This window comes from Notechis scutatus, chromosome 5, assembly GCF_049901735.1.
Source record: "Notechis scutatus isolate UNSWTSFEM ecotype Mainland chromosome 5, rNotScu1.2, whole genome shotgun sequence".
NCBI lineage: Eukaryota > Metazoa > Chordata > Lepidosauria > Squamata > Elapidae > Notechis > Notechis scutatus.
In genome coordinates this window covers 40,096,742-40,120,726 of record NC_142013.1, presented here as the reverse complement: position 1 = coordinate 40,120,726, position 23,985 = coordinate 40,096,742, and the positions used below count along the sequence as shown (strand labels likewise).

The window sequence follows — 23,985 nt, the reverse complement described above, 5'->3', positions numbered from 1 at the left end:
CCGAGATCTCCAGGTCTTCCCCTTTCCTCTGTCTACCCCTCCGAGGTCCGATACACTCCTGGAAGCCACCAAACAGTGAAAATCGGATCCTTTCAGAGCGGTGATCCGCTCCTCAGCTCCGCATCAACGCAGCACCCAACTGGAAGCCCGAAGCCTCAACGCTTTACTTTTCAATGAAGGTAGGACACTCAACTAACACAACACAATTTTGGATGTACTGGTCTTCCTCCCATTGTCTTGAGTCATTTACAGTATAGGTCTTAATCAAACCTTCTTTTCACTAATTTAATTCCATTTTCTTCAGAAATCTCCATTGTTTAGGCCTTTTTCCCTTTTATATTTATGCCTTCATTCTTTCACACATTCCTCAGTCAAGTTCTACAATAAATGATAATCTAAACAAATACTGTCCTAAACAAATTCCCTGGTAGAGTTATCAGTTTAAATCCTGTACTGGAATATAGAGGGGGATCATCAAATATTCATAGAACAGTATTTTTAGTGTTCTTACAATAAACCTACTTCAACACAGAGAAAAATATGTACCACACATATGATGTGATAGATTTATAGATAATAATTACACCAGATATATTTATAACAGCAAGCTATGACTGGTTGTCACTTCTCATTAAGAATAACCCGCAAAAAGACAAATCTGGCATTATTCTACAGAACAGCAATAATCAAAATATGAAGATTATCCTATGTAAAGAAATCTGTGATGGAATATGCACTTGGAGGAGTGGAGGGGAATCTCAGTAGCACCACAGTTTCCCAGGGAAGAGGCAATACATTTCAGACAGAAGCCCAAATTAAGAGACTATGCAGTCCTAAAACAGATGAAGGAGGAAAGAAGTAGTTCAAGGTATTCACACTCCAGAATCTCTCAGGATATAGCTATAAGGTTACAAGGTTCTAGCTTTACTCAGGCAATATTATGTTCATTAGGTGTAAGCAAATAAAGAATATGTTTTATATTTGGGGTTGTGCCTGATAAAGACCTTGATAATTTTCCTGTATTGAATTTACAAAGGAGGCTTGTCAAAGCTGTGAAGAATTCTGTGAAAAGAGACAAAGAAATCCAGATTGCTGAAATTAAATATAAAATTGATTTACTTGATTAAGGTTAAAATAGATATGTTATCTCTAATAATACTTAATAGACTTTTGCTGGTCAGGTTTTGATGAGATATTGAGGATTTGTTCATACATAAGAGATGGAATATGGGAAATAGAAATCATTTAAGCTACTAAAATTGTTTATATTTGTTGTAATGAAGGGGGAAGTAATTTATATATTTTTTCTTTTTCTTTCCCCTATTATTTTTTTTCCTTTTCCATTATCTTTTTATTTCTTTTTCTTTTCTGCAGTTCTATTTTTCCTTTTATTCCATTTTTTTTTACCATTGTAATTTTAATTTGTAATAAAATTATTATTTTAAAATGGATCCACTTACTTGTTAGCCATGTCTGTTGAAAAAACATAGACCACTTTGGATGGAGTCTTCTGTATGCTTCCTGGTTCTGAAGTTGTAGTCTGACCATGGGAAGGTGTGGAAGACCGGGGAACTGAACTATTTGAAGGAAGCATGGAGTGTGTTGTATGTGATGCATCTTGTGATTTTGTATGTTCAGCAGAACCAAGATCTAGAAAGAAATGAGTGAAGAGAGTTTTATTTTGAAGAGTAGAGTATAGGTTTTGATTTCTTCAACAGCCTTTTAATTTAATTTAAGTGAAACAGAATTGGGGAGGGGGGGAGATGTCCTCCTTCCACAAAATAATGTATTGATGTTACTTAGTAGAAGCCTCAAAACAAGGGAACATCCCAAGCAAAATGGCATCTAGCTGAAAGCTTTGGAAGAACTATTTCACAAAACTTTTGGGATAGTAACACACAAAACAAGTTTCATGGTTCAGCAAAGATAGCAGCTGCTTCTACTCCTTGTAGTCTGCAGCAAATAATGTATATAATAAATATGACACATTATAATCAACAGGTTTTTTTTTTTAAGAGTATGTACAAAAGTAATTCCTGGATCACTGAAAAACTGAATACTGATATTGTGTAAGGAATCGACACTATCCCAATATTTAACTATTATTAAGTATTAAAGCATGGGGGGATTATAAAATATTGCAAAAAATTAAGTATACAACATTGTTCTTGCTTCTCTTTCGGGATCCTATGGCAATCAGCATAGGGCTTTCTTGTATGTTAAAAGAGGCGGCGGATCTTATATCCTGTAGCAAGACGTTCCAAAGGGCAGGAGCTGTGGCAGAGAAGGCTATTCTCCTGAATTCCACAGCTGATATTCCTTGGCTAATGAAGGCCCTTTTGCCAGCATGAGCGGGGCGGGCCAATCCCATTCAGGAAAGATGTTTCCATTGTCTTAACATGCTTGTGAATAGTTGGCACTTAAGCAAATCATAAGCAATCACTGACTTACTTACAACCATTAGTTTAGTGACCATTACAATGGCATTGAAGAAAGTGGCTTATGACCAGTTTCAACACTTAATGACCATTGCAGCAGTCCATTGTCACATGATCAAAATTTAGGCACTTGGCAACTGGCATGTATACATGAAAGTCCCAGGATGTTATCATTACCATTTGCAACATTCCAGGTTGGCTTTTGACAAGCAAAGTCAATGAGGGAAGCCAGATTCATTTAACAACCACATGATTGACAACTGCAGTGATTTATTTAACAACTGTGGAAAAAAGGGCCCAAAATTGGACAAACATCACTTAACAACTGCTTTGATTAGCAATGGAAATTTTCAACTCAATTGTGGTTGTAAGTTGAAGACTACCTATGATTAATTAATATTAAGAATTCAACTCAGACATTGTAATGCATACGTTATTGAAGAACAGCTTTCAACATATATAATGACTACAAAATTTAAAATGCTCAAATAAACCAAAAGTAAGATTCATAAATAACATGTCAGCCATCCCAGGTAAACCAGACAGGAAACATGGCCAGATGAGCTAATGCAATGTTATTCTAAGGCTACAACAGAATCTTACAAATCTGATATTAGAAATCTCCTGTGCTCACTTTTAACCACCTGATCCATTAAGGTGGGCCTTCCCCAAGATTCTTTCTGAGTATTAAACAACACCAGGGTTTCCCCTATCTTGTTTGATCATTTCCTAGGCAGCATCTCTTCCCCTATTCCTCAAGATTATTCTAACATCAATTACACAATAACAAAAAAAAATTAGAAAACCTAATAGAAGATAAAATCTTCTAAAATATTAATTTAAATATATGGTAAATTTGAAATACAAGTGTTCAAAAGAACAACTCACAAATTTACCATATATTTTTTAAAATAATTTGGTATTGTCCATTTGATTCTATACTTAGCTATGTATATCTTGTCTTGGAGATTCAATGTAAACTATAGTTAGTACCAAGCCTCAAATAGACAAAGAGGTTCAGAGCAATGCTATCTGGAGGCATCAAACTAGAAACAACTTCCCAATGTGCACTGTAGTATGTCTTGTGTAGAACTTGAGAGAACCAGACTCAAGTCTACTATAGTAGCTTGTTGATTTTGGGCCAATCATTTATTAATTATTTGTATGGCCATCCATCCCATCAAATAATTCTGGATGCATAACAATCTTAAATAAATTTTAAAAAATTCTTATCAGAGATACAAAAATTAAACTAGATAACACTCAAGGAAAATATCACTATTAAAGGTTGTTAACTTATCAATTATCCCAATCTATTCTAATACCGTAGAAGGAAAAAGGGGAAAAGAAAGGATATATGACTTGCAACAGGAAACAGGATTTCAATCTAACAAACATATATATTTGATATAATTAGAGAAATACCCCTGCACACATGAATACATACTAGAAAGATGTTCAATACTAGAAAGTATTGGATACTGGCCAAGCCTATTTATATTGCTATTATACTATTTATACTGATTTTATGCTGCTATTATAGAAATGTCCCTAACTCACACAGTTCTATAGAGTTGAGCATGGGGAGCTGGAAGCCACAGAACATCAATGAAAGGGCCAACAGAAAAAGCATGTAGTATCACGGCTAATTGTTAATGGGCTGTAGAATTAATCCCATCAACCAAACTCATACTGTTTAGTTACTAGGCATGCCTACGGCAAGCAGACAAGTAGCATCTGAAGCCACTCAATGTACTTTGTGCATTTATTTCCTAAAGAACAATCCTTCATTTAAAAAACTCCACCAGTTCAGCTTTTTGGAGCTGGAAATTCTAAGGATATAATTTACCCAATCACAATAAAACATGTGGAAAGAAGATCTCTCCACTAGAACTTAAGGAGACAGCAGTCTAGAATGAAGGGGACAGGCCTTTAACCATTCTGGCCTTATGCCCTTTAGGATTTTAAAGATCAGCATCAATACTCTTAATTGGGCTAATTGTGTGAACGCAGACTAAATTCATGGAGAGCACTAGCAAACAGGTTATACTGGGTTAAAAGTAATTCCACAGAATTATTCACACATGAACCAAACTACTACAAATTCAGCAGCATCATTCCTAAGATAAATATAAACAGACCCTATAAAATAAATTTCTTATACTTGTAAAATATATTACTTCTGAATTCAGTAACTGCTCCTTATTAAATGTTTGAAAAATGAAGGTTTTCTCTTTAAACCTATGGAAGAAACATTCCTCCTTCAGATATACAGAAAGATAGACCTTTTCTTTTCTGAGACAAAAGAGTCCTCTGGTAGGAAGCCACTGAGACTCTCTATATCATGTTACTGGCCAAGGGAATATGCCTTCCGTTTAAGTATATCGAAAAAGAAAAAGACTGTTAAGAAACTTAAACGTGTGTGTGTGTACCCTTCTAGGATCCTATCTATGAAACACTATATAACGAACACATATTCCTATTAATGCTTTTACAGAGGATCAATAATAGAAGCTCTCAATCAATATAAAAAGTTATCCATATTTCTGCACTTTTGCATATTAACATACCTTTGACTTCTGATTCATCACTGGGAGTTCCAGCATCTCTCTGTTCAAATGAGTCGGCTGAAATGCTCCTTTCTCTCTTTCCTTTCCCTTTTGACCCATTGCCAGCCCCATTCTTCAACCCCATGCCTCCTCCTTGTCCTGGAAGCACTTTTGGTGTATGGGCCCCACTCTTGGGATCGCATGGAGAAGGCTGGGATTGGCCCGTTGAACCCCCCTGTTTACCCTGATTGGAGAATTTAGAGTCCAGTTGTGGGTTGCCGGATGGGGACATCACTGTAGGGGGACGGACCATCACCTCCTGTTTTGACTTAGGACTACTGGCAAGGAAAAATGAAGAGAGTAATATACAATACAACACAACATATAATAATACACACACCAATTTATTCAGCAGTTGCTTCTAACTCAGTCTTATTATATAGTGAGGAAACTCCAAGAAATTAATTCATTATATGCTTATTGTTCAGCTCCTATTTTAAAAAATGTAACTAAGAGAGTAACTAAGTTGTTTGAGGCATTATTACTTCAGTGAAGAGAGCAAGATAGCAACCTCCCAGATCCTAGGAACCAGTCAGTTACACGAGGATGTACCTCTTTGACTTCTGTCAATAAAGACAATGGTTTCTATGTACAAAGACATGCCTCACATTAAGATCAGCACAAAGTAAATAACAAGACACCATAATGTTCACAAAACCACCCCTCTGGATTCAAACAGCTCAATCGTCAGAAAAGAGCCAGCTCAGAAATGATTGTTCTACTTAGAAAATTACATTAATTATAAATTTCTATCTTACATTACTTTTTAACTGATAGATGCAAATATTATCACACAGTAATAATTAAAATATTGGATCCAAATTTCTTACTTTATATACTCTGCATGGAGCTAATGCATAAATTGTTCCAAAACTACACCCAATAGCCACTATATATTTAATAATTTTACACAGAGATATTCCAAATTGGAGAAAACATCTCTGATAATGGAAATTAGTCTGGAATACCATTTGAATTCTCTTAAAATTTTAGTTTTCATAGGAATACAATACTTTTGGTGCTATAAAATTCAGTCAGCCACTGAATAGAACATATCAATTAATTCTCAAATATAATGAAATTAGAATCAGCAATAAGACAGAGAAAATTCTCTGCACTCATATCTGCATGGCTTTTCATTAAAAAAATTACTTCAGCAGAACCGAACCAAATTACTTGTGGTTTACTATTCTTCTCTTTTTAATAAATTTAAAATAAAGTTCAGTCTTGAATAGACTGTGTTTTTACAAATATCTACGATGAATATAAATATAAATGTTTCCTGGTTTTTATTCTGCCCTCCCACTCTCCTCAAAAGAAAAAAAATAGAATGGCATGTCTAACACATTGATTACAGTTATCATTTCTCCTAAAATATATCTAGCAAAAATTACACCAGAGATTCCCAATGAAGACTAAAAGGAAAATCAAATATAATGCCTGAATAACTTTCTCCAAATGAAATTCAAAACAAAAGTAGAAAGCCCTTGAGAAAAAATGAACATAATTCTCACTGTGTTCCACAAAGTTCAATAAAATTTAAGAATACTCAGCAGATAATACATATATTGAAATATTCTATAATTCATATTTATTTAGCAGTTACATAGCATAATCATGCCCTATTTAAGGCCAATGAACATTTCTTACCTCTGGGCATTTCCTGATGGGGAATTTCTCACTTTGGGGTTACTGGAATGCATTGACAGAAATCCTAAGCACACAATTACACACACTGACAGGCTTTTGTCAAGTCCTTCTGTTGCTTTTGGCTGTTGTGAAACACTTTCTGCCACGTGCTTTCTTCAGTGCCACTGACCTACTTGTCTTTCTCCTCCGTGCTTCTCTTTTCTGCTGCACTGGACCTTTTCCTCTTGCAAATCCAACATTCTCCAAATGAGTGACTCCTGCTTTTTTAAGGAAGTCTCTCATCTCCAGGGCAAACTACATAAACCAGTCAAAAGAAAACAGAGTAAAAAAGAGTCTCGAACTATTTGAGATCAATACATGGCCATTTCTCTTATTTTTCAATTAAAAGGGAGAAATGAAATATTTTAATCAGATCAAACATGATCACATATTCCATCCTTAAGTGAAATGCTTATATATTTAAAAGCAACAATCAGGTGTGTCCTATCTAACCAAGAAGGAAGAGTTTCTCTGCAATCAAATGTAAGTTTTTAGAAAAAAAAATACATCATCTATGCCTTGTTTTGTATCAACTTGAGCCTTCAAAAAATTCTATATACCCTACAATGCTCATATAACTATAGATTTTAAAGAGCCTGAATTAGACAACCTTTCAGTGTACTGGAGCTACAGTTTCTCAAAACCCAAACAAGCACAGTCAAAGGACTTGATGTCAAGACTCAGTACTGTGAGCAGCCAGTCCCGGCATTGCCAGAGAAACTGCTGCCTGAGCAAGTGCAGACAGAGGAGGCTGCACCATTCACTAATCAGCTGTCATTAGTCTCAAAAGATGAGGTGTCTGAGTGGCTAACCTTTCGGAGACCAAGAGCTTGCTCTGCAGGGAGGATAGCAAAGGGGGTTCTGCCAGCCTCTTCTCAAAAAAGGAACTTTGCCTTTCCAAATAAGCAACACATAGTTTGTAAGAAGAGCAGCAAGCTCAAATCCCTCCATTGGCAATATTCATTAACTTGGATTCTGTTGCCTCTCAACTTGAAATTTTGTGATCATGATTCTGGACTGGGACTGGCTGATGACTCTGCTACAATGTTAGGACTCTTGGACTTTGCCCAACCACTCTTGTGCTGTTTTGGATTTGGCAAGCTTGCTGGCCTTTGAGGGAACCTGATTTTCCTGTGTGTATGTGTGCACATTTGCACACACACATTTCCTTTGACATTTTATTTGCTTGAAAACCTCCTACCAAATTTTGCAGTTCTCTGCACGTTCTTGAGCATATGTTTCTGAGACAGAATACCTGGAGTTCCAACATATATAGAGGATTGATTTACAAGATCAAAATTAGACCATATTACCTAAAAAACGTACTCATTACTTTAGAAAAACTTACATAGCAAAAGAAGAAGAGAAAGGGAGAACCTGTGTAGGGACACTTCCTAATTGCTTCTTAATAATCAAAACCAGCCTTAAACCATAATACTAATTTCTCTGATATTGTTCAAATGTGTACAATTTTCAATGAAACTGCCAAGGTTAGAGTTGCAGCACCAAATGTTGTAAGCTAGTACCCAAAATTAGACATATCATACATGATATTTGGGTAGATTTTGAAAGAAAGATATTACTACTGCAGTATTGCCATTATAATTACTAAATAAATATATTGTAAGTACTGTTTGTCCCTTCAGGTTTCGTGTATATGTTTGTGTGCATACATACACACACACACACACACAATGATTTTGTGCCATCAAGTCATTTTCTATTTCATTTAGATTTTCTCCATGATGATTGTCCCTAACCTGTTCTTTCAGGTCTCCCAACAGTGCACATTTGCACCCAATATAACAATTAAATATCTGATTAAAAATATTTATTCCAATGCCAATTTGATGTGTTTGTACATGCAATAATATTTAGGGAGGCATGATTCATTTTTATCAAAGTACCAACTAAAAACATCGCTAGGAACATGCTATAGATATCAATATTTGCTTGATGCCAGTTATTCAATAATACTGAAATTTATTATACTTTATGACACCATATCAATATATTAGTACAAGGCAGCATAAACATCATCTCATAATGACTGTAGAGGTTTTCAGCACATTGTTCTTCCTTCTAATGCTTCCTAGTATCTTTCTTCATAAACCTATTCCTTATTCCCTCCATATTTGACAAAAGGATCACTATGAAATGAAGGCAAAGCATTAAGATTCAGCTGCTGATTGCAGTATGAAAAAAAAATGAGTTAGGTTCATTATATTTCTATTATTTAAGATAGTGCAAGATATGCAATCTCATGTTCGGTGTATAGAAAAGCTTTAAATGAAATGACATACAGATAGCTAACCCTTGCTTAACTATGGTCAGTGGGATTAGCAGCTACTTCCTTAAGCAATGTGGTTGTAAAGCAGAAGTCACATGACCACATCAAGTTACAATGGCAATTGTGGCAGTTCTAGTTTCCATTGTAATGCACATTCCATGTGGACAGCAATGTCCTACAGTTATGTGGTCATCATTTGCGACCTCCTGACACTTTTTTCATTTGACTTTGCTTGTTGAAAGCCAGCAGTGAAGGTCACAAATGACAATCAGGGGACCACAGGAATATTGCAAAGGCTGCAAGTACAAGGATCTATTGTAAGTCTCCTTGTTTTCCACTGTTGTAACTTCAAACAGTTGCTGAACAAGTGGTTGTTCAACGAGGACCATCTGTACTGGAATTGTTCTCTTACAAAGCCAGATATACACTGACAACTCTTTCACTCAACATATTTGGCAAAATACATTAATGTCCACCAATGTAAGGCATGAAAAACAGGTTTACATGTGAAGGTTTAAATTAAGTGATTTAATTCTAAAAGTCTAGGCCCAGAAATCTTCCCAACTAATGGTCAGCCTCTGGTTAGAGTTAGATAAGGATCAATGGCATTCAAGGTTATTAATTTGCTTGTAGCTAGGTAACAAATCTAAACTAAGCCGTCTTTTAACTCTTCTCCCTGGCTCTGCCAGTCCTTCTCCTACAACTAATTAAACTAGTAAAGATTATTTAGAATTCAAAATATCAAGCCTATCAAGTCAAAATGGGCATATATGGTTTTTATACTAGATATGCTCTGCCCACATTTATAATAATGCTTGGTTACATTGCCACTGGAATTTTTATCATTCAGGATACAAGACAATCAAAAACCAAAACAGGTTATAAAGATGATGATACAGACAACTGTGATAATTATTAGAAATGCTAACCAAAGTATAATATAGGGCACCACTTTCCATTTTCCCAGTTATTTAATGTAATATATAGCTTGCCGACCTATAAAACTAAGTCCATCCAATGTAATTGTTGTTGTAGTATTCTGCATGATTCCTAGAAACACTGGGCTGAAGGGACAATAAACGTAAGAATAATAATCTTGTTCAATATTCTTAATCTACTTTCACATGATATTTATGAACACTAGTTGGACCTGTATTTCTGCCATTCTTTCAATCACTTTCCTTAGTGCTATAGGAAGCTCACCAAAACTCCAGTGTCACGACATTGCTCTGATCAACCAGGAGAAGGGTTCAGAATCCTTCTGCACATATATAAAGATTCTCTGAAATGAGACAAAAGAATACATAGTAAAAAGATTTTTTTTTTAAATGTAACTTGACAAATTATCCACCCTGCAATTAAAAACCCAAACAAACTTGTAGGGATGTTAAGAAAGAACACAGTTATCTTGTGTTATAAAAGCAAAACATCTTATCAATTAAAAAAGGGAGGAATAAAAGAAAAAAAAATCAATAATATAAAGCATCTTTCCGACATGCATACTGAAATCCAAATTGAATTTAGACAGAGAAAATTAACAAAATTAAATTGAAACTCAAAATATTAAATAGGGATGAATTCCAAGCAATGCACCCATTTGAAGACAAAAAACCAACAACATTCACACTCCAAAAAGATAGCTTGTGACAGACAGCCAAAAGGACTGTCTGCACACGCCATCTTTATTTTAGCAACAGTACCTCCACAAAAGCATCATCATATAACTAAACAGAAAGCACAATGCTAGAGAGTCCAGATTTAAACATCAAGTAAAAATGAAGAATGTGATCAGGACTCTGAGATTTAGAAAACCAAACTTGGAGACATATAAAAAGTGAAAAGCAGAAAAAAAGTGAATAGACAAATTGGTGAGACCAGACTGTCTCATTCTCTTTATTGACTATATCAACTTATTGTCTTTATCAACTCAGCTTGATAAAGTATTCAGTACTTTTTCCCAAAGTACTGAATACCCACCAATTTTATTTTCTAAAAATGCCTGTAGACCTGATGAAGAACCCACAAGCATTCTTGTAACTAAATTTTAAAAATTACTCTAGAGATACTTTACAGAATACCAGTTTCTCAATATATTTTTAAAAATTAAAAATAATATTATTAGAGCCATATGGGACCTGGAACTTGACAAATACCATATTACCTACTTTAGTTAGGAAATCATGTAACTGGATCATCTAGTTCTGAAGCTCACTTAGCTAATGTTATAGTACAAATATCTTTTAATGTTGACTGCCAGTACTTGGAACTAGGCAAACAGAATGTCCATCTATAAATGAAAATAGGGTACTTTCAATTAAAAAGCATAGAAAATACATCAAGGCCCAAAAAATACTGCATGAAAAACCAGATGTAGTAAAACAGAAGGTATATATAAAAACAAGACTCTAAAAGAATCTTAAAAAGAGGTAGGAGCATTAGCTGGATGTAGGAGAGAATACAGTTTAGTATGGTAAAGATAATCGAATTACAAAGGCGTATAGTATGGCAAACTAGATGCTCATGAAGCCTAGTTTTATGGCACAGGTGATGCCATATCTCAAGGGTCTTCAAACTTGGCAAGTTTAAGACTTGTGGACTTCAACTCCCAGAATTCCTAAGCTAAGATGACTGGAGGAAGAATTCTGGGAATCGAAGTCCACAAGTCTTAAAGCTGTCAAGTTTGAAGACCCCAGCCATATCTGATGAATTTTAAGGGCCACTGTGCAGAACCTTGTAAAACTGTATGTTAATGGAAGGATTAGTATAGAAAAGACACAGGGATGTATACAATTGTCCTGTGTTGCTTGGGTATTTATGCATTGACAGGTGTGATGAGGCTAGTATGAGTGTGTCTGTAATGCAGGTGCAGGAGGAGGATATGCTCTATTGTTTCTGTGTGCCCAGTTATGGGGCATTGTCTTTCTGGATAAGGAATCTTTCTGTATTGTCCTTCAAGGAAAACTGAGAAGTGGCATGGCACTGTGACAGATTAAAGGCCATTAGATGTTTAGGCTCTCTGAGTTGAGTTAACTATGTAAAGATGGGAATCCTGACTAGATCCAATTGGTGCTTTGTGTCAGTTACATTCTGTTTAATGAGTGCTTTGGCATGATTATATCCATCCAGAGTAGAAGACTTGGAAAAAAGCCCAAGGATGACCTTTTAGATGTCACTGCTTGTTTCCATATAAGTTAAAAATCATCTCTCATGGTCAATGTGACAAGGCCAAGTGGGGGGAAATAGTCTGAGCAAATAGTGAAGTATGGTCATCCATACTCTTACTTCCATTTTCATAAATCCTGTCTCTAATTGCAGGATAGTCCTAGACATACATTTTGGGACTTGTCAGGTTGATCTTGGAAATCTGAATTGCACAAGTTCTAATGGTAAGAAATTGAAAAGGCGCCTACCTGGACATCACAAAGAAGCTGTGCTATTGGTTTGGTTTTGAATAACTTGAGTATAATGCATCTCCTGTATTAAAGAACTTAAGGATGGCAGAAGAGTTCCTCTGGGCATTCTCATTTATTTATGAGAGTACAGTATTGAGTGGAAATTTTGGATCAGGGCAAAGGTCTGAATGTAACCTGTAACAGATGTTATTGAACTCTTTTCAGATCCTCATAGGGAAAGGATATCAGGTATTGCCACAATATTGAGGAATGGAGGTTATATGAATAAAGGTTATCTGATAAAGGCTAACCTTTATTATATAACCTCCATCCCTCAACGTTGTGGCAATACTTGACATCCCTTCCATATAAAGATCTGAAAAGAGTTCTACAAGATCATTCAGCTAAATATTTACTGGGTCTATGCAATCACACATTTTTATTAGGCAGAATTCCCAATATGGCTCTGTTGAAGCTATACAAGTTGAGCATCTTTAAATGACCTTTTCAGTTCTTACAATAAATGTATAAAAAACTGATGGCTGACCACACAGAGAGGGACACTGGGAATGTCGGAGCTTACAGGCTCACTAATATATCCCAAAATACTTTCTAAATCTGTATCCACATGAATACTTACTTACAAAATGGGATAATGTCTTATCCATAGAAATCCCAAAGGATCATCAATTCTGGACTTAAGCTGATTACATAATAGACATTGAGGTTTGTAAGGTTCTGTCCTGGTGGCTTTTTACAATCACAAACTACAGAGTGGATCTGCCCATGGAAACTATTCCATTAATAACACACATTAATATTGCCAGCAAGGAGAAAATTGCTACATTCTTATTTAAAGCATACTGCAGTTATTTTCTGCTCAGTTGGTATGATAAACACAAAAAAGCAAGCTAGATTGCAGTGGTATTTTAGCTGATCATCAATGCAGACCACAATTCAAAAACTTTTAAAACAACTAATTATGAATGATAAATTATTTGCATTCATGTATTCCAAACTTGAAAGTTGTTTATTTTAAAGTAACTTTTTTTAAAGATACAAATTTGCAGTCCCAGTTTCCCCCGTGACCCCTTGAGAAAATTAATTGCCTATCCCTTTCTAAAGTAAGGGTCTGCCTCCCCCTTCAACTCCTCCCAACTGCCTGTTCCGCACACATATACACATCTTTTGGCTGCCTTGCACTGTGCTTTGAGAGGTAATAAGCAGCCCCAGAACTATGCAGCTCTGAGGCTGCTTGCCACACTGTGTTTTAGGGGCTCTTTAATATGCTGGAAGCAGTGTGCAATGTGAAGCAGCAGCCACTCTGGCCCTGAAATGCTGTGTGGCATGGCATGAAGCCCAGCTGCCACAGGAAGTCGCAGTGGTGCAAAGCCCCAGTTGCCCTGGGTATGCCGAGCCACCTCTGCTTGGTCCAGCAGTTTGGCACAACTTCCCTATGCTGCACTCCAAGGTCCCTGCTGGCCTCCAATCTGCGCCCCGGGTGATCCTCACCATATTCTTGTTCCTGCTGCTGACATTTCACAAGGCAGCTACTGGCCATAGACGGCCTTTTCTCCCAGGTCTTGTGAAGAAACTGCTGTGCCCAATTTTGGGTGAGAAAGCCTTGTGCAGCTAGCAACTACTTTGCAAAAGGCCAGGCTTGGCATGCTTGATTGGCAGTAGGAACAAGAAGACAGCAAAGGTCAGCTGGGGTGGCAGAGTGCAAGATAGCAAGGTGGAAAACTACATTGGCAAAACAGGTTCAGATGCGAGGCTAATAAGTGGGGGTGGGAGTAGTTGAAGCATTCCTGAGATCTTAAGTACAGGCAGGCTGCCAAGTGGCTAATTTTTGATCACATAACCATGAAGGAGCTACAATGGCTATAACTTTAGGGACAAGGCATAAGTATCATTCGTTCAGCAGTGCCATAGCTTCAAATGGTCGTTGAACGAATGGCCATAATTCATGAACTGCCTATAACTGTTTCAACAAAGAACACTAAGCCACAATGGTTTTATATTTTTTAACTGTGAAGCCAAGTAGAATAGTTTATAAACCACAATCTGTTGCTTAGTAACTGTGTCTTATTAAAATAACAATGTGAGAACCTACTCAAATTATACTCAAATGAAATGAGAGTCTGCACAATAAAAAAGTACTATTTTGAACCTGCAGAGCTTCCAAAGAGCTATGAAATAGACATAACCCGAGATTTTATTTACCTAAATATTGTTGGGAGTCACCAAACACGAGTCTTTCCAAAAGTGAAACTGTCAACAACTTTTGTAATAATAATAATAATAATCATCATCATCATCGTCACATAATTCTGGAATTCTTCTGATTTTAAAAGTTTGCAAAGTTTGCAAATATAATTATAGCACAGTTGAATGTGCATCCTGGACTTCAATAATGCAAACTTTAATAGAGTGATGGTAAATAATTTTCCATGATGGAAAAGATAATGGAAAATGGAATTGAAGATGGGCAAGAAATTTTAGAAAGACAGATACTAAAAGCACAACTACAGATTATTTGATGATGCAAAAATATAAAATAGGGGGAAAAAACGCAATGAGGCTACACAAAATGCTTAGTGAAAATCTGAAAAACGAAAGGCACATAGTGGAAATGGAGACAAGTAGGGTTATGAAGGGTTTCAGAATCAAAAAATACTTCAATATGTACATAGACATGCCTATACTGTAGCAGAAAGTTTTTATGATGGCATCTTGGGAAAATATGAAATTGCATTAAGGACTTGCCAATATACATAGTAGGTGCTATATGAAAGTCGCCATACATTTTGATGCAACATTCTCCCTTTAAATCTGAAGTCACCAAAATGAGAATATTCATTTGAGTGAACTTTGGCACCATTTGTCTCCAAACCAACCCCAGAGTAAGATCAATACATAGATGTAACCTAAAACTGTAGTAATGATATCAGAAAGACCAAAGCTCACTAGCAATGGATATTATGAGAAAAATATTTACAAAATATTTATTTTGTTCAAAATAAAACTATCATAACATCAGCTTCCTAAGTGAAATAAAGAATACCTGTAGATAATAAATGCTGTCCCAGTCTTTAAAAAGGGGGAGAGAAAGGGCTAGAAAGACAAATTTAGACCAATAACTGGAAGTATTCTAAAGATAAGAGTAAATCACCTTCAGGAAAAAAAAATTGGGTTCATTTATTATCCTTGATCACTAGTAAAACCACCAATAGCCTAAAATGTTAAATAAATTAAATGAAACACTAAAGTTACTATAAAATAAAAGGTCAGAAACAAAAAAAAAATTAATCATAGTCATTAAAGATGACTTGCTGACTAATCAAGATTTCTTTGAACACAAAAAAAATTAAAATTAAAATAATTAAGATGTGAAAAGATATAAATGTTGGATAAGAAATTTACTATAATTCCAAAAATGGTCTTATTCCAAAGTTTGCAAATGTACTTGAAAAGTTTTCTTATTGTAATTTAGTTAAGTTCCACTAGTCTTAGCACAATATGATAATGCTGGTGATACATTCAAGAGCTTCCCATATCATAATTAGTACAAAAGATGAAGGATTCACATTAGGGAAATGGTTTATACAACAATTATTTGGGAAGCTATAGTTAAAACCCGACCAATATACCAATATTACCAATTCCCAGTTTACATTTGAACTTACTAACATAGTTCTTGTTATTGTTTGTGGGAATCTGATATACTTAATCGGCATGGCTGGCAACAAAAAATAAGACAAAAAAAAACTGGAAAGAACTAATTTTCAGACAGCAATACATGTAGATGCAACATATGCATATGTTTATTTTGTACATCATTTATACAATTTACAGAAAGTGGAAAAGGAATATGGAGACCACTACAAAATTCACCCAAGCTATATTTGATAGTCAGTATTCCTATTTCCTATCTCCAATTGGAGATTCAATATTCAAACTTTTTTTAAAAAAATCTCTTTTTTCCTTGGCACTTCAGGAGTCATATTTTTCAGAAAGGCAACTTAAAGGGTAAAGGGCTAGAAGCCAAATTTTGAATTAGTAATATGATACCAATACCAAACATTAAATTAATATCAAAGATAAAACCACATACAACTAATCTCGTGAGAGATACTAACACGCAAAACATTTGCTAAAGAAAATACTTTGACTATTTTTGAAATTTTTAGTGAAATATTGAAATTCTGTTATGAGGCATTATCAAATCATTGAGAGTTTGAGTTCTTTAATGACAAAATAGAAATTTATTAATCAAGCAGTATTTTTGCAACTATTAAATTAAGCTATGTGCACTTTTAACATTACCTTCTGCCACTTCCATCTAATCCTTAAATTTGCAGATACCTACGGACAAGACTGTGTTTGAAGATACATATTTTAATTTTATAAGCCTGTCCTATTTAGAAACGGAAAATAAGATACAAATAGGGGAAAATGACCATTTCAAGATCCTTTTAATTAATTTGTTGGGGTAGAGTAGCTGCCTTTCAGTCCATAATTATGGTATTTTTCTGGTCTGAATTTAGGAATGTCCTTGCTCTTTCTTCTTTTATCATTACCAAATTATAATTATGCTGATCCTAAATGTTCTTCAAAGTTTATACAATAAAGAAGAGATCTAAATGATATGGATGGTGTATTCAGAAATATGTAAATGACATGACATTTTACAGTATATACTTTTCCATTCAAGAATTCTGGAAAGACTCTGACGATATCCATATGTTTTCTGGGAAATTTAATCTGGTGGCTGGTAAGTTACTTTTAAGGACTAGTGCAACAATTTCTAATAATACTCACTACATGATGCATGAATAACAGCTGAATGCAACATCACTTAGTGTAGCATGCAAATCAGAACGTCTGCCCACCACTGATCTGGAACCCATAAATTTCTTAATTTATGAATTAATCCTAACATGATCTGAAGCCACTTTATTTTTTTAAATATTTGAAGAGTGTCTTAATTTATGATTCTGATAATAGATTAAACTTTATTTCAGAAATTATTAAATATTCACCATTAAAAACTGTTTGATTGAAATAGTTAATACTTAGAATGAATTACTGAAAGGTGTGAGAGTACTTTGAGTTAATAAGAGCACAAAGCATCTTGAATTTGAAACATTGGAATTAAAATATCTCTCTTCAATGTTTCAAATGCTCTATTCTGTTTGGACCTGGAATGTTCTGTGCTGTTCCAAACATTTCAGAAGTATCTGGAACTAAAAGCAATCCTCTAAACATCTGTTTCAAATTTAAAATAGTGTTAAAACACTTCCAATACAATTAGAATAGCCTGCTTGAAACCAGAAATATTTTAAATTTGAAACATTTGATTCACTCGAGTGTTCTTAGATATGAGATTTGATATTAAAATAAAAAAATACTGGAATTGTTTTGTGGTGTACTTGTATCTAAATCACAATTTAAAAATTCTTTATCATACACACAAACACACTTCTATAGCAGGGATACTAATTATATTGATTACAATTACATTGTTACATTTTTTTTTTCATATTCTTAAAACACTTTTTCCAACCCAGAAGACTTAAAATGTGTGAGGACTGTAATTCTCAAAATTCTCAGACAAGAGTTTCCAAGAGTTATAATTCCAAAATAATTGGTGGGTGTCAAATTAGAAAAATCTGCATTAGCATTTAAGACTATAAGGAAAAACAATTTTATCATACCATTTTCAAAAAAACTGTTACAGCAATCACAATACTGATAGTATAACCAATTACTACTAAAGGCTTTCTAATCCTTCAGGTTAGTAGAACTTTTATGTTTTTCTTTTGTTTTACAATGTATTCCTGATACTTATGTGTAATGCATGCCGTCCAACTAGTGAATATAATATAATTCTACTAAAAAAAGACCAACAAAATGCATAGTTTAAATATCTTTGATACTATCTAGGGATTTACAAGCTATAGTGGCTAAGTTATTAGACTAGGAATTGAGAGCACCAGTTAAAAATCATTCAGTGACTTTAAGCCAGTTGCTCTCTGTCAACTCAAGGTATCTCACAGGATTATTGCTAAAAATGGAAAAACAGGGTGAGGAAAAGCTACGTATACTGCTTGAGCAACTAATGAAAGATGAACTATCAATCTGATAGATAATATTGACATACTACTCATAAGGTTAAACATACTAACGAACAGTATATTAAAAAAAGCAAAAAAAGTGCTCTTACCATGATCAGAGTATTAGACAAGTTACAGCATCAGTTCTGGATTTCTTTGGATAGTTCATCTGACAAATTCCAGAATTCAGTAGTCTATGAGGAAAAAGATGGACCAATGTAGGGGATTTTGTTTGGTTTGGTTTGGTTTGTTGGTTGTTTACAAGTCTAGGAACAATGGATACAAAGTCTTCTGAAGCAGCATACTTTGCTTGTTGTTTTATGTTTAGAAAGTTTATTAAAATCAATTTGAACAGATTAAGAAAAGTAAGTAGATTAGTTTTTCACATATACGAAAAGTGGATTTTTCCTTCATAACAAATTTGAATAGTTAAAAGCAGCAAGCATTTTTAATTTCCAAGTAACACATATCTCAGCTGCCTTATAAAACAATATTTATATTTCTAGACCTATTTTTAAGAGGAATTACTTTGAAGCTAGTAAATTCTGAACAGCTGAAGTTCAGAATGGCACTGACTTCAGAGATATATAAAGTATTCTAAAAATTTAACACATTTTGTAGAATAACAATGTTCTCTTCTGAAAGACAATGAAACTTTGGTTAGAGTGATAGTAAAATAGGCAGATAGAAGCTTAACTCCTTACTCAATCCTAAATTCAACAGATAACATTTCTCATGCTAATCTTTCTTAACACAAGAAAAAAGACAGTGAAAACATATTCAGGTATTTCTCCTTGAACTCTTTATAGGGAAGTAGTACATAAACAGCATAACATTAATTAGCTGAGGCAGATAACATTTTGTCTAATCATGCATATTATTCATATTTCCCTTTATAGGCATAGGACACTAGAGTTTTCAAGGTATCTTCTCTAATCCCAGGAATGAAAACAGTACATTTCCATGCCCCACTCCTTAAACAAAAATAACTTCAGTGTTTTTTAAAGTATGTTTTTTTCTAAGGTTTTGTCTAACAATATTTCACAAGAAAAGTGGGCAAGCAAAGCAACCAATGCTGGAACTTTTGCAAATAAAGATTATTACTAATATTTAATATATCAAGGATTAAGCATGAAATACAATCTTGCCAACATATTTCAAAATCATACAGGGAAGAAAGTACTTAGGCACCAAACACTTGACTTTATAGTAAATGCTTACTAAATGAATAAATATTAACATATTTACAGTAAATCATAATAAAATTGATGAACTATTTGTAGCAACTTTAAGGGCATACAGCCAGACTATTTGATGGACCTGTAGTCTCTTGTCTGGTAAGATCAGGGAAAATTGGTCCATTTTGGTCACCTTGATCCAACACCATCTATGATGATCAGGAAGCCCCCTTTCATTGTTGCGAGCACCTGCCACCTGAAATGATGTCTCCCAGATCCATTTAGCTCTTTATTTAATGGTGTTCAACAAGTCTTTAAAATCTGACTGTTCTCTGAGGACTTGGGATAAAATTTTGTACAGCCCTGGATTGTTCTGTAGTTTATCTGTTCCTTAGCTTCTGTGTTCTCCTACTTTAAGAGTAAGCCACCCAGAGTCATTCTGGAGTCAGGCCTTTTATAAATATAATAAGTATACTTCTATTAATAATTGGAACAAATGTTCTAATAATTTTTCAGAAAACTCCTATGAGAGAACAAGTAAAATAACTACAAAAGTATAGATGCTAATGAACATTACTTCTTCCATTACATTACATTACTACAACTTCCACATAAAAATCCAAAAGCCATCTTTAGTAGCAGTGTGTAATATTCAGATTCCTTTAAAAAAGAGCAAGGTACTTTGGGTCTAGTTTGGAAATCTTTCACTCTGTCACCTATTCCGTCAATAAGCAATAATCTCGTCCCCCTCCTACCTGCACCTATAGATTTAGATTTTTTTTTTAGCGTAAGTGTTAATGAAAGGACATCTGACACATAGCTGCAGCTTACTGCCATCTTGTTTACTGAATGGGTTTCTTGAGCGCATGTGGTCATCATATGAATTCAGGCAAAAAAATATGGCTAACAACAAAAAAAGAATAGCCACACTGGATACAAAGTCCCCATTCCCCACTTTGGATCCAACTCCATTGTTGGAGTCTACTGGAGTTGGACAGCTAATAAATTCAAACAAACAAACAAATACTGCACACAATTTACCCCGAGTTGTAAGTTACCATCAAATAATCTATTTTTTTCAGCAATGTTTCAGATTTCTCCAAATACTTTATCAGCACTTTCAGGAAAAATTAAAAAAGGTTTATCCACAAAATCCAAATTCAGAACGCCAAGAAAGTATCAGGATAATTCCTAAAAACATGATACCAAGGTTGGCCATGATCTAGGGTAAGTGATTTTGTGTGAAGTGTAAATTGAAGGATTTGGAGAGATTTTACTTGCTGCACAAATGTATTTATCAATAAAAGTATTAATATCGTCTATTTCCACTTTAACTGCAAATAATGGCCAAAATAATTTGTGAATTTTCTTCTCATTCAGTGAAATATACCACATAAGAATAGGATCTCTTACTCAGAAAATAGATCTGAAAGCTCAGGATACAACCAAATTGCTGATTCTAAGCAGATTATAGATTCTTCACAAAAGAAAGATGGAGTCGTTTTTTATCATTTTTATCAGGCTATCCTTGTGAGTAGCAAACATGTACAGGACCTCCACTGATACTTTTTGCAAGAAAAAATAACAGCACGCTTGCTATTTGGGTGGGGGGTTGGTAACAGTAATTCTTAAAGCCTAGCCCATTAGTATAATATTAAAAACTGGTATCAGATTAAGATTTTCAGGAAGACTACTCCATTAATTGGAACCTGCAAATAAAAGCTCTCTAACAACTAGTCACTACCTCTGGTTTCAAATATAGCAGTTGAAGCTCTATAGAAGATCTTCGGATGACAAGGAATACAAGATTATAACAAATATGAATGGTAGGACAACATATTTAAAATACACTGGGATTTAATAATAATATAAAACCATGTAATTCAGAGTACAATGGTATTAGACACGGAATCCTTTGTATATTTAGCTGAGCAATCAATAAGACAGCCAAGGGGTAATTTATTAATAGAATCCCTAATCCAGCAACAGGCAATCTAATGATATCTAAATGTTTTCTCCTACAAAGCCTACAATTTCTTATCACTAGCCATGCTGGCTAGGTTGACATAATCAAGACCAGCTGGAGGTTATCTTTAATCTGTCCTTCAGAGAAAACTTTAGTTATGCAAGTTGTAATCACAGAATATGCAAATTTGTGGTTAGCCTAAAAAAAAGCCTATGTTCATTAGTCTTAAGATGTTGCTCATAGCTAGGTTCACAAACCTAGGTCACAAATAAGCAAATCCTATTTTCTCAGGATGTTGTATGAATCTAAGCCCTTCAATGCATGAAAAATTCTCAAATAAATCACAGGGTGAAGAAAAGTGGTAACAAGTAATTCTTCTTGAATTCCATCTTGTCTCAATAAATGCTCAGCAATTCACAAACTGTTGCTTCATTGAGTCATATTGGCAATATAAGCCATCATGACTATTTCATCCAGTTCCTATAGACATTATATTGAAACTATTTTACCATTAATAAATATATAAGAATAGGAAATTGGAAATCAATTATTTTTTGTGAACTGAGGTGGCAAAAGAAGATATGGCCTAGACTTCCTTCCTTCTTATGCAGTCTACCTATTTCCTCCTCCTCTTCAAATAATTGTAATTGTGACTCACAAATCAATTTTCTCTTTTACAAAAATCAAATAAGCTTTATTTTTCTCATCCAGATTATTCAACATCCTCTTCCTTTGAAGAAAAGGGAAGTACAGCCAATATCCATGTTTTCTCTCAAATATCCTACAAATGAATGTACAAAACCTTCTCTTACTTGATGTCTTTTAACACAAATGTTGTCAATATTCCATATGGCTTTTATTTTTAAAACAATTGGTCTGCTGACAATTTCGAATAAAATTCTTGCAAATGGTTGAGTTCAGCAGTTGCTATTACTTGGATTTACTTCCATTTTTTAAGATAAGAAATAAGGATAACACAGTGATTTGCAAATTTAAATAAACTTGAGTATTTTTTAGAAATTAACATCATGTTGTAAGATTTCAGTCTACCATGCCTTGAGATAAGCATGGTAAATACCATATTCTTCTGGCGGAAGAGCTGAAAAGGGACAAACAAAGTATCTCCATTATTTTGTTTGATGGTTTATTTCTCAGATATATATAGCCCATCCATGTTAAACAACTCTGGGCAGCTCACAACAGTAAAACCATTAAATAAAACAAAAGTTAAAAACAATAAAAGCAATAAAATAAACAAAATTCCATTTGCAATAATTGTTCCCTTGGGAATGCACACAAGTTTGTCTGTTCTCCTTCCATACTTGGTCCCTTATGCAATCCCAGCACCTCAGTAAAAAGCTGGGTCTTAGCAGTCTTCCAAAAGGCTAAAAGAGCAGGTACCTGTCAAATCACCAGTAGGAGGTTATTACACAAGTTAGGGGAAGCCACAGAAAAGGCATGTTTCTGAAGTCCCACTACAGTAGATGGCCAGATTCCAGAGAGGGGATCTCAAGCCTGCCCACCCTATCTGATCTAGTGGGATGGATGTATTCCCTTAGGCTAATCTTTTTGGGCTCCTGTGCCAAAAATAGTGCATGCGCTGATGCTCGCATGCTAGGACCCAGAAGGCAATGCACGCTCCATGTCCCCTGTGCATGCATGTGCAATCTCCCACCCACTCACCCCCGACGCTGGTTTGAGGCCCTTTTTAGCCTTCCAGAGGCTTGAAAAAAGCCTCTGCTGGTTTTGCAGGTCGAATAGGCCCATTTCGTCACTTCCAATATTACAGGAAGTGATGAAACAGGCCTATTATTCAGCCTGCAGAGGCTTTTTTTCAAGCCTCTGGGAGGCTGAAAAAGGCCTCAAACCGGCAGAAAATCAGCTGAGGCGCACGCATGCACAGTGAGGTAAGTTTGCCTGCGGCTCGCATGCCAGCACAAATGGCTCTGCGTGCCACCTGTGGCATGTGTGCCATAGGTTCACCATCATGGCCTTAGGATAAAGTGGTCCAACAAATAACCATGTCCTGTGCCATGTAAGGCTTTAAATGTGATAGCCAGCACTTTGAATTGCAGCTGGAAGAAATCTGGAGACAGTGCAGTTTGTATAACAAAGGTTTAAATGGATAAACCTATGGGCACCCATTACCCTGTGTATTATTACATTCTGGACGGACTTGCAATTTTCGATATGCCTCATAAATGATCAAAGTCACATTTATATTCTTCAACTCCACTTTATGGCGATCTTACAAGTTCAAAAACTAACCTTGCAAACTGTGGAAGTCCTTATACCAACTCAAATTCA

General features: G+C 35.0%; 2 protein-coding genes and 1 long non-coding RNA gene across 3 annotated transcripts in view; 1 reads left to right on the top strand and 2 right to left on the bottom strand.

Annotated features, from left to right (window-relative positions):
• BCL9 (BCL9 transcription coactivator) overlaps nt 1–6,831 on the bottom strand; it is a 35,809-nt gene extending 28,978 nt beyond the window's left edge. Inside the window, exons 1-3 of the mRNA XM_087966620.1 lie at nt 6,698–6,831; nt 5,009–5,325; nt 1,461–1,650 (exon numbers count right to left, since the gene is read on the bottom strand). Of these exons, the coding sequence (XP_087822746.1) occupies nt 1,461–1,650; nt 5,009–5,325; nt 6,698–6,750 (560 nt within the window). The 5' untranslated portion in view covers nt 6,751–6,831. The remainder of the gene's footprint in view (nt 1–1,460; nt 1,651–5,008; nt 5,326–6,697) is intronic.
• Nucleotides 1–23,985, top strand: part of LOC148130449 (uncharacterized) — a 484,585-nt gene that overhangs the window by 330,729 nt on the left and 129,871 nt on the right. The window lies entirely within an intron of this gene.
• On the bottom strand, nt 6,797–6,979 carry LOC148130451 (uncharacterized). Its single transcript, XM_087966621.1, has one exon. The coding sequence runs from the start codon at nt 6,977–6,979 to the stop codon at nt 6,797–6,799; it is 183 nt and encodes a 60-aa protein (XP_087822747.1).

Excerpts from the sequence above, each read along its gene's own strand:
- LOC148130451 (XM_087966621.1), bottom strand. The coding sequence starts at position 6,979 with ATGAGAGACTTCCTTAAAAAAGCAGGAGTCACTCATTTGGAGAATGTT.